The sequence below is a fragment of the Lagopus muta genome, chromosome 2 (assembly GCF_023343835.1).
Source record: "Lagopus muta isolate bLagMut1 chromosome 2, bLagMut1 primary, whole genome shotgun sequence".
NCBI lineage: Eukaryota > Metazoa > Chordata > Aves > Galliformes > Phasianidae > Lagopus > Lagopus muta.
The window spans coordinates 2269263-2281280 of record NC_064434.1 but is presented as its reverse complement, the minus strand read 5'-3'; the positions used below and the strand labels follow the sequence as shown (position 1 = coordinate 2281280).

Sequence of the window (12018 nt, the reverse complement as noted above, 5' to 3'; positions counted from 1 at the left end):
GTGCACAGAGTAATCTGTTAATCTTTATCCAGTACTGAGTGAAAGTATAATTTACAGAAGTATCCTTCTCTCTTTGATTTTTTACGCCTATGGGATTGATATAAAGAAGCCATAGCATGAACAGGAACTTGGCCCACGATATCTTTACTCCCATAGAAAAATCAATGGGCCAGATTTCTTCTTGGTAACAATGTCAATCTGAAGACATCTCAGCAGCCAGCTGAATTTATTTGCATTACCAGAGATTAAGATCAAGCATTACTACAACTGCAGGTTTCAATCATTAGCAGCAATCTTTTGTACCTGGCGTTCCTATTGACTTCAAATTTCACATGCAAGGAACAGTGCACACAAAACTCATTTCAGAGAATTTCATCTCATCCAGCACAAGAAGTAGGAGGAAATAAAATACAAACAGCCAAACTCCTTCTTGGAAGATTGTGCACATGATAAGTGTGCTGTTCCATCTGGTCACCATTTGAATTTTTAATACCTGTGACACTGAGTCACCTGGTCCTATCAGGAAACAGAACAGCTATAAATCATGCTCCAGTGAAGAGCTCCAGCCACTTCCACCTGCAGAAGGACGGACGAGACTTCCAATCTTCTTGGAAGCGAAAGGTAAGATTTATAATTTGTTTGCTTAAATTACTGCAATTCTAATAATACATTACAATGCAAGCAATATAATCATCAGAAAGATTCTGATCTCTTCAACAGTTCAGGACAGCCACAGAAAACGATATTATTTAGTGAAAAGTGAGGATTCGGTAGCCAATGCTCTAATGCAAAATGAAAAACAGAGGAGACAAAATGGATGAACAAACGCAGTAGATGGAGCAATCATTGCTTATTTTTAGAGTGGGGAAATGCCCCTTTGTAGGAATTACCACTGTACAAAGTGTCAGACAGTCATACAAGCGCTGAATATCCTGTTTTGCAGGGCACCTGCAGCAATCACAAAGTCCAACTCCTGACTTCACGCTGGGCAGGCTAATTCTTATTCTGTGTCTCTCAGAGTGCTGTTTAAATGCTTAATGGACATCAGTGGCTTTAGGGCTGTGATCACCATCCCACACCATCCCAGGGCCTTTTTTTCTGGCACTGTCTGAATGAAGTACATTTTACTAAAGCCAATCTGAACTCCCCACACTTCAACTTTAAGCCATTACCTCACATCCATTGACCAGTCACCGGTAAGACCTTGTGCAGCAATGCCCTTCAACTGAAATGACAACTCACATTAGTCCATTTCAGGTCTTTCCTAACAATAATAACAATGAATGGGCATTTATTATTTTTCATTATTTTGTAATGGAAATTCAGCTATATGAATAGTTTAGGAAATTGTATGCATATAGATACATAGATATTAGAAGTGAGCACTGAGAGAAGTGATGGGAAAAACACATCCACACCAGTTTCTTTCAGTGTCAGCTCTCTGCACACAGATGGAGTTTCAGGAAAGTCAGTAAGACTTGGCACATGTCCTGATTTATGTTTGACTGAGGGGAGCAGGGGAGGGGGGTGGAGAGACTGATTTTAGGACCAGTGCCTAGAAATTAATGCAGAGCAATTAAATTTACATCTCTCAAACTGTAAGCATTTGGTTGAAATCAGTGGGATTGCCAAAAGTATGCTCGTATCTTGGAGCAATACATCCACTGGTTCTTAAAAAGCATTCCAATTGCATTTTTTAAATTGTATCATGTTTTAAATGAACAATTATGTTTAATTGCAATTAAATTCATTGAAAATATTACAGTGAATGAATATTTTGGCTATGCATTTAAACTAGCTTCTTCAATTTGTTTGCAAAATAGGCTCACAATTTAAATTAGTGGTTACCTTTTAATGGAACAAAGAATTTGTATTTGTATGTCATAAGTGCAAAAATGTTGTTTTCTATCTGATTACCAGCACCTTTTTTTGCTAAAAAATGTATTTTTACTTGTAAATTAAGTACATGAAAAAAAATCCCCATCTCCACTTACTTTTAGTTAGGAATGAAGTGAAAAGAATCATTTTTTAGGTTTTTGGGACTATAATCTTGCTGTTGTTCAGCACATAGGTCAGATATACTGCAAAATTTTGTTAGGGTTCAGAGAAATAATTGATACAAGAGTATCGTAATGCACTTCAAGGAGTCATAGATTATGTCAGAATGAAACAGTGTCGTAAACCAATACAGAAAATAGGAAATCAGTGATTTAAGCAGTTAATTTTCAGAATTATTCATATTCATATTCATATTCAATTCAGAAATATTCAGAATTCAGAATATTTCCCAATCTGGTTCTTACTCAGATCAGCTAGATTTTTCTCCTTCAGAGCAAGGTAAGCAAATCTTGTCATGCTATTTGGAAAAGAGCAGTGTTTTCTTACCCACATGCTCTCCGTGAGCAGGAGCACCTTGCATTTCACACAGAGTGGTTGCCTCAGAGGTTTGACTGAGTATAAAAGTATCAACTGGCCTTTGGTAGGGATAAATTAAGACCAGCAGTCCTCAAGACCAAGAAGTTAAGCTAGTAAGGCATCTCTGCAACAACATGCCCTTAAATTCCCTTGTAGTTAGAGGTTGGGAAAACTGCCAAAATAAATAGATTCCTCTCTAGTCAGTTGCTTTGCCCAAGGTAGCTAAGCAGGAACAGACTAAATGTAGCAATTACTTATTATTGATTGCAATCAGAAGACAAAAATTTTAAGTAACCTTAATTACACTTTGGATCACTGTAATGGGACGGTATGAAGGCTTCAACTTTCTAAGTAAATATTCTTGGTCAATCCAAAGCGATTGCATCATTACTGGAGAAGGTTCCCATTTCTGTGTGAGCCCACACTGTCCATAGATTAAAAATTATGTATAATAAATAATTTTAAAGAATAAAAGCTTTCTGAACAACTCTTCCTCAGGAAGACAGTTCTGTCCCAGTCTTTGGGGTGCTAGTCATTTCAGAAAGGCTTTCACTCCAGCTCTGAATGTAGAGACCTGCACACAGGTGAGTGTTCAATGCCCCTTTCAAGCAATGCAGTCCAGTCTAAGCAGGCAACAAGGAGAAGGCAAAGTTTCAGGTTAACATAGGCAAAGAAACAAGCTAGAAAGCAGCTTCCATCCTTGTGCTCCACAATTCAATGTGCAGAACTCTTCCTACAGGAAGGAAGCATGAATATCCTGAATTCAGGTGAAATTATTCAACCAGGATCAGGCCAGGAAGAATGAGACACAAAGAAGATGACTCAGAGAAATTTTGAAATGCAACATTGCAATAAATTTTATTTAGTTATTGCTAAAAATAGGAGGGGGAGAGAAGGAGGAAACAGAGAAATCATTGCCTTGCTGCCAAAAAAAAAAAAAAAAAGAGAATGCACAAAGGAACGACCTCACGTATTCAGAATAGTGAAAGGGGAATTATCACAAAGGGGAAAAATGTTCTTCTTTTTTCAGAGATGATTCTGCCAGCAATACTCCTGTGTCTTGCAGCTGTGCTGTGCCCGTCTGCTGGAGAGGTAGGAGCTGCACTTTGTATAGAGGAAATTGGGATGGGGCCTGAGGGAGTCTTGGTAGGACTGAATATGTGTTTCTTCCTGTACACAATGATTTTATTCAGGAAAAAATCTGCTAAGATATCTGGGATGTGGAAAGCATTTATCCTTGAAATCTGACAGACGTTCCAAGCAGCAGACTGCCTGCACACTGTCACAGGAGACCATCTATAGGCTCAGTTTACCTCAGAGTTGGATTAGTGGGAACGGCATGTTCCAGTATCTCCCACTCCCTTTCCACAAATCCAACACTCTTCCCATCAAATCTTCACCTTTTTAAAGACAACAGCCCCCTAATGATCTACCTTTCTCATCCCACAGGACCTCAGCTATGTTCCTCTACCTTTACTCACAGCCTCATCCTCTCAACAGGTACCACTGATTTCCCCCCAGCAGCTAAACAAACTAATATGCTCAGCATCCTTCTTGTGGTTCTTCTCAACACAGATTTGGTCTGAAGTTGCTTTTTTTTGTTTCCAATATACTGATATGCCTAAAGGCTTGACTACGTTTTCCCCTTCTATAGCATCTTGACTAAAACTACTACTTTTTTCTACAAATCTTTCTTCTCTAAAGCTATAAAAGCACTAAAGCTTATCTGAGTACACAAGGAGTGCAAGTGGTGTGCGTGACTCACAATCACTCCCACTGAGATCACTCAAAAGAATAATCAAAATACTGTGGCTGAATGGCATTCAGTGACATATAATTAAAAATATAAATAGAATATGTATTTTATCATAGAATCATAGAACATCCATAGCTGAGAGGGACCTGTAAGTGTCACCAAGTCCAGCTCCTGCCACCACAGAGGACCACCTAAATGTCAGACCATATAACACAGAATTATGGAATCACAGAATGGTTTAATTTAGAAGGGAGCTTTAAGGTTATCTAGTTCCAACTCCCTGCTATAGACTGAGAACGTTGTCCAGAAGCTTCTTGAACTCCAGCAGCTTGGTGCTGTGCCTAGAAGAACTATTAAAAAACAGAAAAAATTGTATTCGATGTGATTGGATCATAATGATCTATGAAAATATATACATAAAATTAAGATCTTAAGGTTTTTAGCACTGCTTTTATACTGCTAAAAATGTCATCATTAATAAATGCATTTTGGATTTGCATCCTCGTACATGGGTTCTGTTTTCTAATCATCTCACCAAGTTAATCAGAGCTGAGATGACGTGCAATATGACAGAAATAGCAGTAAAAGCAAATACATGATAAGACGTAATAGAGAAAAATGGCCTGAAAATACAATGAGACTTTTAAATTTCTTCTCTCTGTGATGCCCTCAGAAGACAACTGAGAATGACTGGAATGAGAAAATTGAGTTCTTTGTAGTTCTTTCTTAATCAGAAAAGGCATTAGGAAGTTTTAAAAATGCCAGCAATTACAGCAGGAGTGAGAGAAAATATCTGACATGAAAAACAAATCTGACATGAAAAATAACGACAAAATATTTGTAATGCAGTGGGGTCTCTGGATAGAGGTGGGTAGTGATCAACAAGTTCATTCAGCAGAACAAAACACCAATAGGCTCAATTAAAATGCTGAAGAGGAAGAACACGTCATAGTTGTATTCATGCATTTGCCTGGTTTTCAGATCTGGTTTTTCCAAAATATCGTAATGGCAATTAGAATATCGATGAATTAGATATGATTTTGGTGCCTAAATTTGCCTGTGGAAGTTGTGGATGCCCCATCCCTGCAGGCATTCAAGACCAGGCTGGATGTGGCTCTGGGCAGCCTGGTCTGCTGGTTGGCGACCTGCACACAACAGGGGTTTGGAGCTGGAGGAGCGCTGTGGGCCTTTGCAACCCAGGCCATTCTGTGATTTTGTGAAAAATCTAAGAGTTCAGCAGCACAAGAAGTCTTCCAGGATATTCCAACCATCCATGGAGGGCTGGCAGATAGCTTCTAGGAGCCAGTGATATTTTTGTTACCACTAAGCAGGAGGCAAAACATGTCACGTTATCTACTCCATTACAAGGATCATCTCCTTCACTGACATCACTCTTTGGGTACTTCAAGATTTCCTGGATGGTATTCAGTATTAGTGATGTTCACATCATAAACAGATAAGTAAATAAATAAATACTTTTGTCTTTCAATTTAGATGCCTGAAGCTTCCCTTGCTCTGTCAACCAACAGAACTGATCAACAAAAGTTGATCGTTGACAAACACAATGCCCTCAGGAGAAGAGTCAGCCCACCTGCCAGTAACATGTTGAGAATGGTAAGCTGTGTGCTGTAAATCTATCTGCAATGAGCAGTGGACCCTCTGAGGGATCAGAACTGTATGATGGTTCAGTTGGCTTTATTTAGCCACATGTCCGCCCTCCAAACTCTCCTGAGGACCTGGCACAGCCACCACTGTAAGAACATAAAGTTGTGCAGATGGAAAAATGATTCTGGAAAATGTTGCTGTGCATAAACAACAAGCCTTTTTTTTTTTTTTTTTTTTTTTTTCTTTGAGGAAAAATAAAAGGAAAAAAAGGAGCCACAACATTGTTCATTCCTTTCTGATATACTCTTAAGACGATCTTCACAGTTTCTAGTCATTTCCTGAGTTCACAGTAATTTCGATCAAAAACTCCTCATCAGGAAGGGGTTGCGTAGAGTTTCCAAGTTTGGTTCATCCATGAGGGCTCAGTACGTGATTAATGTCTGAATGATTAATAGTCTCTTCTTTCATTGTTTCTACTTTCCTGTAGGAATGGAGTCCTCAGGCTGCAGCTAATGCTCAGAACTGGGCAAATCGATGTTCTTTAAGTCACAGCCCTCCAAACCAGAGGGAAATTGGTAAGTTGAATGCCATCTGAGTAATGCCACTTTTGTCATTAAAGTGAGCAGGTTTGGGGCATGAGATGAGCCAAACCAATTGATCTAAAAATGAAGTCAAAATATTCCATGTATGCATTTTCAAAGCTGTGGATTCATACCTTCAGCAATGAGACTATTTACTTTGCTAAATGCATTTTATAATTTTATAATAGTTTGAATATTTATATATTCATATAATTGTGCACTGATATTATTATTTTATGTAATTTTATGTAACCTATTTTTTTATATAATTTTATGAAGTAAGGACTCACTTTCCTAACTTCAAACGTCTGCTAAGTAAAGATCTAAGCCAGAACTGATCAATGTATTCTTCTGTATATTAAATATAAGTAAATGTAAGATGGAAATTCTATTAAGATATGTCTCATTTGTCCTAGTTTTTGTGTATAATATAGATTGGATCTGAGTGAAGCTGTTAGTTTGTTTTCCAGATGATTAGCTCCAAAAACAAACTTTGAAGCAAGGGATCTTAGCCAAGATGCTCATAAGAAGGATTGTGTTAAAAGAAATTACATGTTATATGTTATAAATTATATGATTACTTATCACTAATTAATTCAATTTTCAAATTTATGTGAAATTCCCTACTTTTGAAAAGAAAGGAAACGTGCAAAATTATTTCTCACTTTTCTCACTAATTCCATTCCTAAATACTATTTTCTGTACCAACCATTTTGAGATGATTGAAAGCACTGAACTATTTATGAGGTTTTCAGCTTTGATTTTGTTGTAATTTATCTTTAAAATTACTTGACTTAGTATTTGAGATGTCATGGTATGGAGGGTGTTTTTATTGGCACACGGAACAAAGGAAATTTCTGGATGTAAATCTGTCCAGTAAGTGAGAAAAATTCAGTGCCATTCCTATCTTGATTGTACCAGTTTTCTTCAATGGATGAAAAAAAAGTAGTGAGAAAATATACTCAAAACATATACAAAAAATAAGAAAATGTTGATCCTTTTTACTGCTGTGATCTGGATTTAACTATGAGAGTTGCAAGGAGCAAAGGGTGAAGATCCAAAACCCGACAGTTGTGCTGCTGACTGATACAAGACCCATAACTTTTAAATTCTCTGACAATCTACTTTTACTTATAAATATCTGTGATGTTTATACAAATACTTAATTCACTGGATATTGGTGTTACAACTGCACTATGCTAGCAATAGCTATGATTAGTGCCCAGTGATATGTTTGCTGTTGATTTCTGTCTATACTCTATACAGTGTGGACTGACTTGCAGTTACCATGCTTTCTTCCAAAACAAAATAGAATCCATTGGTTCTCATGGAGGTGAGCCTCAGATGAGAGCTGTCGCGCATGCAGAAAAGTTGATCAGGGCACCAGACTTGAAAAAAAAACCAATAAGTGAAATCACTTGACACTGCCAACAACTTTCTGTGTGCTAGAAATAAGTTTTGAATTGTTGGGATTGTCCTGTTTTTATGGGGCTGTGACTTGAATCATGACTCAGGTTGCCATCCACCTTCCAAATATCAAAATCAGTCATCAATCCGTGGTACATGTATACAGGTGTATCTATAGACACACAGAAGTCTGTCACCAACCCAGCCAAACAGGTTGGCCGTGCTGCAAACTGGTCAAGTGACAGCATCAGCATTGATTAAAGTTGGTGTTGTGGAACCAGAAAAAAAATTCCTGCTGTCTCAATGGGGATGAGAGATGCCAGGAAAATTACAGCAACTTCGACTGGCTCTTACACATCTGTGTTTTCTGCATTTCTCAGTACTTTTCTCTTTTCAGGTGAACCATGTGGCGAAAATCTCTACATGTCAACTGCCCCTTCCTCATGGTCAGATTCCATTCAGGCTTGGTACAATGAGGAGAAAGATTTCAAATATGGAACTGGAGCAACAACAGCAAATGCTGTGATTGGCCATTACACTCAGGTAGAAGCAGCTTCTGGGTATTCCATTCTAAAGAAGTAAATATTCCTGTCAGCCAAGAAACATTTATGCTCTCATTATCCCTAAAAGCAGTAAGTACATTAGAGATATGAGAGTTATACCAATGAACATGAAAATTTCTACAGTAACAGAGTACAAAGTTTTATACCTTGGTTCAATTTTCTTAACACTTTTACTTAAATGAAAATTTACTTTATTAAGACAATTTAATTTAGAAGTTGTAAAAACGTGATAAATTATTATTATAATGATTATAAATTATCATTATTCCAGATGAACTTTGATTCAAGGAGGAGAGCAGGAGAGCATGTTTTTCCAGAAAGATGGGACTAATATTTTAATAAATTTTAATTAATAAATTGACTTAACAGTTGCAACTGTTTCCTTAATGCATAATTGAGTTTAATGACTTCCAAATGTATTTGTTTTTCATTCTCTCGTTGTTTTTCTTCTTATATCTGCAGGTAGTTTGGTACAATTCTTACAAAGTTGGGTGTGCAGTCGCCTATTGTCCTGAAAGGACATTCAAGTACTTTTATGTGTGCCATTACTGCCCTGCGTACGTATTGATTCCGCTACTGGAACTTCTTGTTACATCATCAAAATAATTCAGGAGATGTTGAAATCTGCAACACAGGGCAACACTCACAGCTGAGGAACAGGTCTAAGGAGTGTATTAGGAATATGCACAACAATATAGCTTGTACAGTTGGATAGTGATAGGACAAGGGGAATGGTTTTGAACTGAGACAAGGGAGGTTTAGGTTGGATATGAGGAGGAAGTTTTTCCCCCCGAGGGTGGTGAGGCAGTGGCACAGGTTGCCCAAGGAGGCTGTGGATGCCCCATCCCTGCAGGCATTCAAGGCCAGGCTGGATGTGGCTCTGGGCAGCCTGGGCTGCTGGTTGGTGACCTGCACACAGCAGGGGGTTGGACCTGGATGAGCACTGTGGGCCTTTGAACCCAGGCCATTCTGTGATTCTATGAAAATGTAAAACATGTAATGCAGAGAACAATTTACGATTGAATTTAATTTGCCCCTTATCCCTAATTCTTACAATAATAAATCACAAAGAAATAATTTCCTCATTCTACTTGAAATCTTAGTTCACGAAGGAATGTAAATATATTTACTATCAATGACACCAAGAACACCAGTGGGGGCTTTAAAAGAGAGTAAGATTTCATGAACTTTGCCAAAAATTAATTTTCACATTCATGTTTTCATATACAAACATTGTTTGTTCTATAGTTACAATTGATTGATCATACATTAAGATATGTATTTATCTATATAATTATATGTTAATCTCAGGTATGTTATAGTGAGTTTATTGTTTATATTGGCAATGTTTATGTTTCAGAGGGAATATAATGGGTTCAATTGAAACACCCTACAAAGAAGGACAACCCTGTGGTGACTGCCCTGATTCTTGTGACAACGGATTATGCAGTAAGTTTCAAGTGCTTTAATTGTGGCCAAGGTAAAATTGTAAAAAATATGTCAGTTGATCCCAATGGGAAGTTTTAAAGTGATATGATTGAATACCAGCCCAAAAGAGAGGTTATGACTGTCATGCTGTCTAGATTGCTGTGTGATTATTATTTATCAGTTGTTTTATGGAAGAACAATTGTAGTCCCAAACTTCTAGAGGGAGGTGTCCCTGTCTGTAGCAGGGGGGTGGAATTAGGTGATCTTATAGGTCCCTTCAAACCCAAACCATTCTATGATTCACCGTGTCAGGTGCTTTGCCAAAGTAGAACAACCTGTGCTGTGAAACCAAAAAAGGAGTCTGTGAGAGGGGTGGACTAATGCAAGACATTACTTAGTGTTATGGGACACAGAGACACCCAGTTTCTTGGACTCATAAGAATAGATGAAGATATTCATACAATCCACATACCTCCATTAAAGATGACAATGCCTGGGTCTCCATACAGAAACTCTGATGTAGAAGTCCTAGTGAATGAGGGCTCATTGACTGCAATGAGATCAGAGATGCATTTATACCAATGGTAGCACAGAAATCTGAGCTCCACATTTCCTGCTGTTGTCTACCTGTTTTTCCATAGTCAAAGGAAAATGTTCTTACCTTTGAATCAATGAAACCAGAGAAGGAGGGGGTTCTTTTTGTTTCCTCCTCTTTAAAGCAGTGGTGGCAGATCAGGTACCAATAGCAACATGTTTGAAGAGATACCAGCTTTTTTTTTTTTTTTTTTTTTTTTTGAGCAAATTTGAGTTTTAAGAACTACATCAGAAAACAAAAGCAGATGGTCTGAGTCATTAATATAAGACAACTTAGCCTAGCTTCTGTTGTGTAATAGGCCTAATTCTCATCAGGAGCTGTCGTACAAAGCAAGAAAGAAGAAGACAGGCTCTACAGCAGAGTCTGTTGTGATAGAAAAAGGGGAAATGTTTTCAAGCTAAAAGAGGATAGATTTTGGTTGGATATAAGCAAAAATTCCTTTAAAGTGAGGGTGGTGAGGCACTGGAACAGGCTATCTAGTGTTGTCATTGATGCCCTGACCCTGGAGACTTTCAAGGTGAGGCTGCATCAGGCCCTGGGCTACCTGATGTAGCTGTGGTGATCCTGTGCACTGCAGGACAGATGGACTAGATGGCCTTCAGAGGTCCCTTCCTGCTCAAATAATTCTATGATTCCACAATAAAGTTCCAAAACGCTTTGAAATTTCAGTGACAAACTTTCTAGGAAACAGTTAGGGATGCTATAAATATACTGGTCAAAAAATTGGGATTTGGTTGTGGAAAAAATAGCAACAAAGAGGAATTACTGAAGGGCACAAAAATGACAATGAAAAGAAGTATTCTGAAAGGAAGTATTCTAGTTTCTCATCTCCAATTTATGATTAATTTTGTATACAAATGCATTTTCAGCCAATCCTTGCAAGTTTCGTGATGTTTACTACAACTGTCCGGAAATGGCAAAGAGATATGGATGTGACCACAGCTTTATCAAGACAAACTGCCTTGCCTCCTGCAGATGCCAAAATGAAATAATATGACCAACTCTTCCCTTCACAGACATCCATCTCCTTAAGTAATTTCTTTCACAAAAACAGAGTCTACCCTACCTTTCCATGCATGCAGAAAGACTGAATTCTGGCCAGTGATACTCATAAGGAAGATCTGAAGGTCGTGCTTGTATTTTATTCACATAATGCTGTGGAAGTGTAGTGGAGGTGTTAAGTGAAAGTTGGCATTTGGGTATCGGACACAGCGATCAGCTTCTCACACCTTTCTTTTCCCAAACTGTTGTCTAAGGAGTTAAATGTCTAACTAATTAAATGTCTGTTCCAGAAAGTTCCATATGTTTCATATGTTCTTGGTGTAGTAATATGACTAATCTTAACCTGACAGATGATGTAAACTCTGGTACTGTTAATTGGACAAGAAGATAAATGGGATTACCTGAGAACATGTAATTCTCAAAAATAAAAATAATAATTAGGAGAGCAGAGGATTTCCACTAGCATTACAGTACTGTTCTGTGTTCTAATCTGTGTTTTTGCTGACCTACATAAAATACTCAGTTGCATATATTTGTTAAAAAAAAAAAAAAAAAAAAAAAGGTGTCATTCATCTAAATAAATGATCCTCCTTATGGTATGATTACACTTAGCACAAATGCAGACAACTAAATCTGCTCTCTTCTAAAAAAAAAAAAAAAATAGCC

The 12018-nt window shown here is 37.7% G+C and overlaps 1 protein-coding gene across 1 annotated transcript; it reads left to right on the top strand.

Annotated features, from left to right (window-relative positions):
• The first annotated feature begins 520 nt into the window (after window positions 1-520).
• Window positions 521-11803, top strand: LOC125688850 (cysteine-rich venom protein-like). Its single transcript, XM_048935389.1, has 9 exons — window positions 521-621; window positions 3446-3507; window positions 3865-3915; window positions 5666-5785; window positions 6264-6351; window positions 8162-8307; window positions 8790-8884; window positions 9688-9776; window positions 11220-11803. The coding sequence occupies exons 2-9, from the start codon at window positions 3448-3450 to the stop codon at window positions 11345-11347; spliced, it is 777 nt and encodes a 258-aa protein (XP_048791346.1). The 5' UTR covers window positions 521-621; window positions 3446-3447; the 3' UTR covers window positions 11348-11803.
• Window positions 11804-12018: the final 215 nt, after the last annotated feature.

Excerpts from the sequence above, each read along its gene's own strand:
- LOC125688850 (XM_048935389.1), top strand. The coding sequence starts at position 3,448 with ATGATTCTGCCAGCAATACTCCTGTGTCTTGCAGCTGTGCTGTGCCCG. Across the intron at positions 3,916-5,665 it reads CAGCCTCATCCTCTCAACAG|ATGCCTGAAGCTTCCCTTGC; the intron begins GTACCACTGATT and ends CTTTCAATTTAG. Across the intron at positions 8,885-9,687 it reads GTGTGCCATTACTGCCCTGC|AGGGAATATAATGGGTTCAA; the intron begins GTACGTATTGAT and ends TTTATGTTTCAG.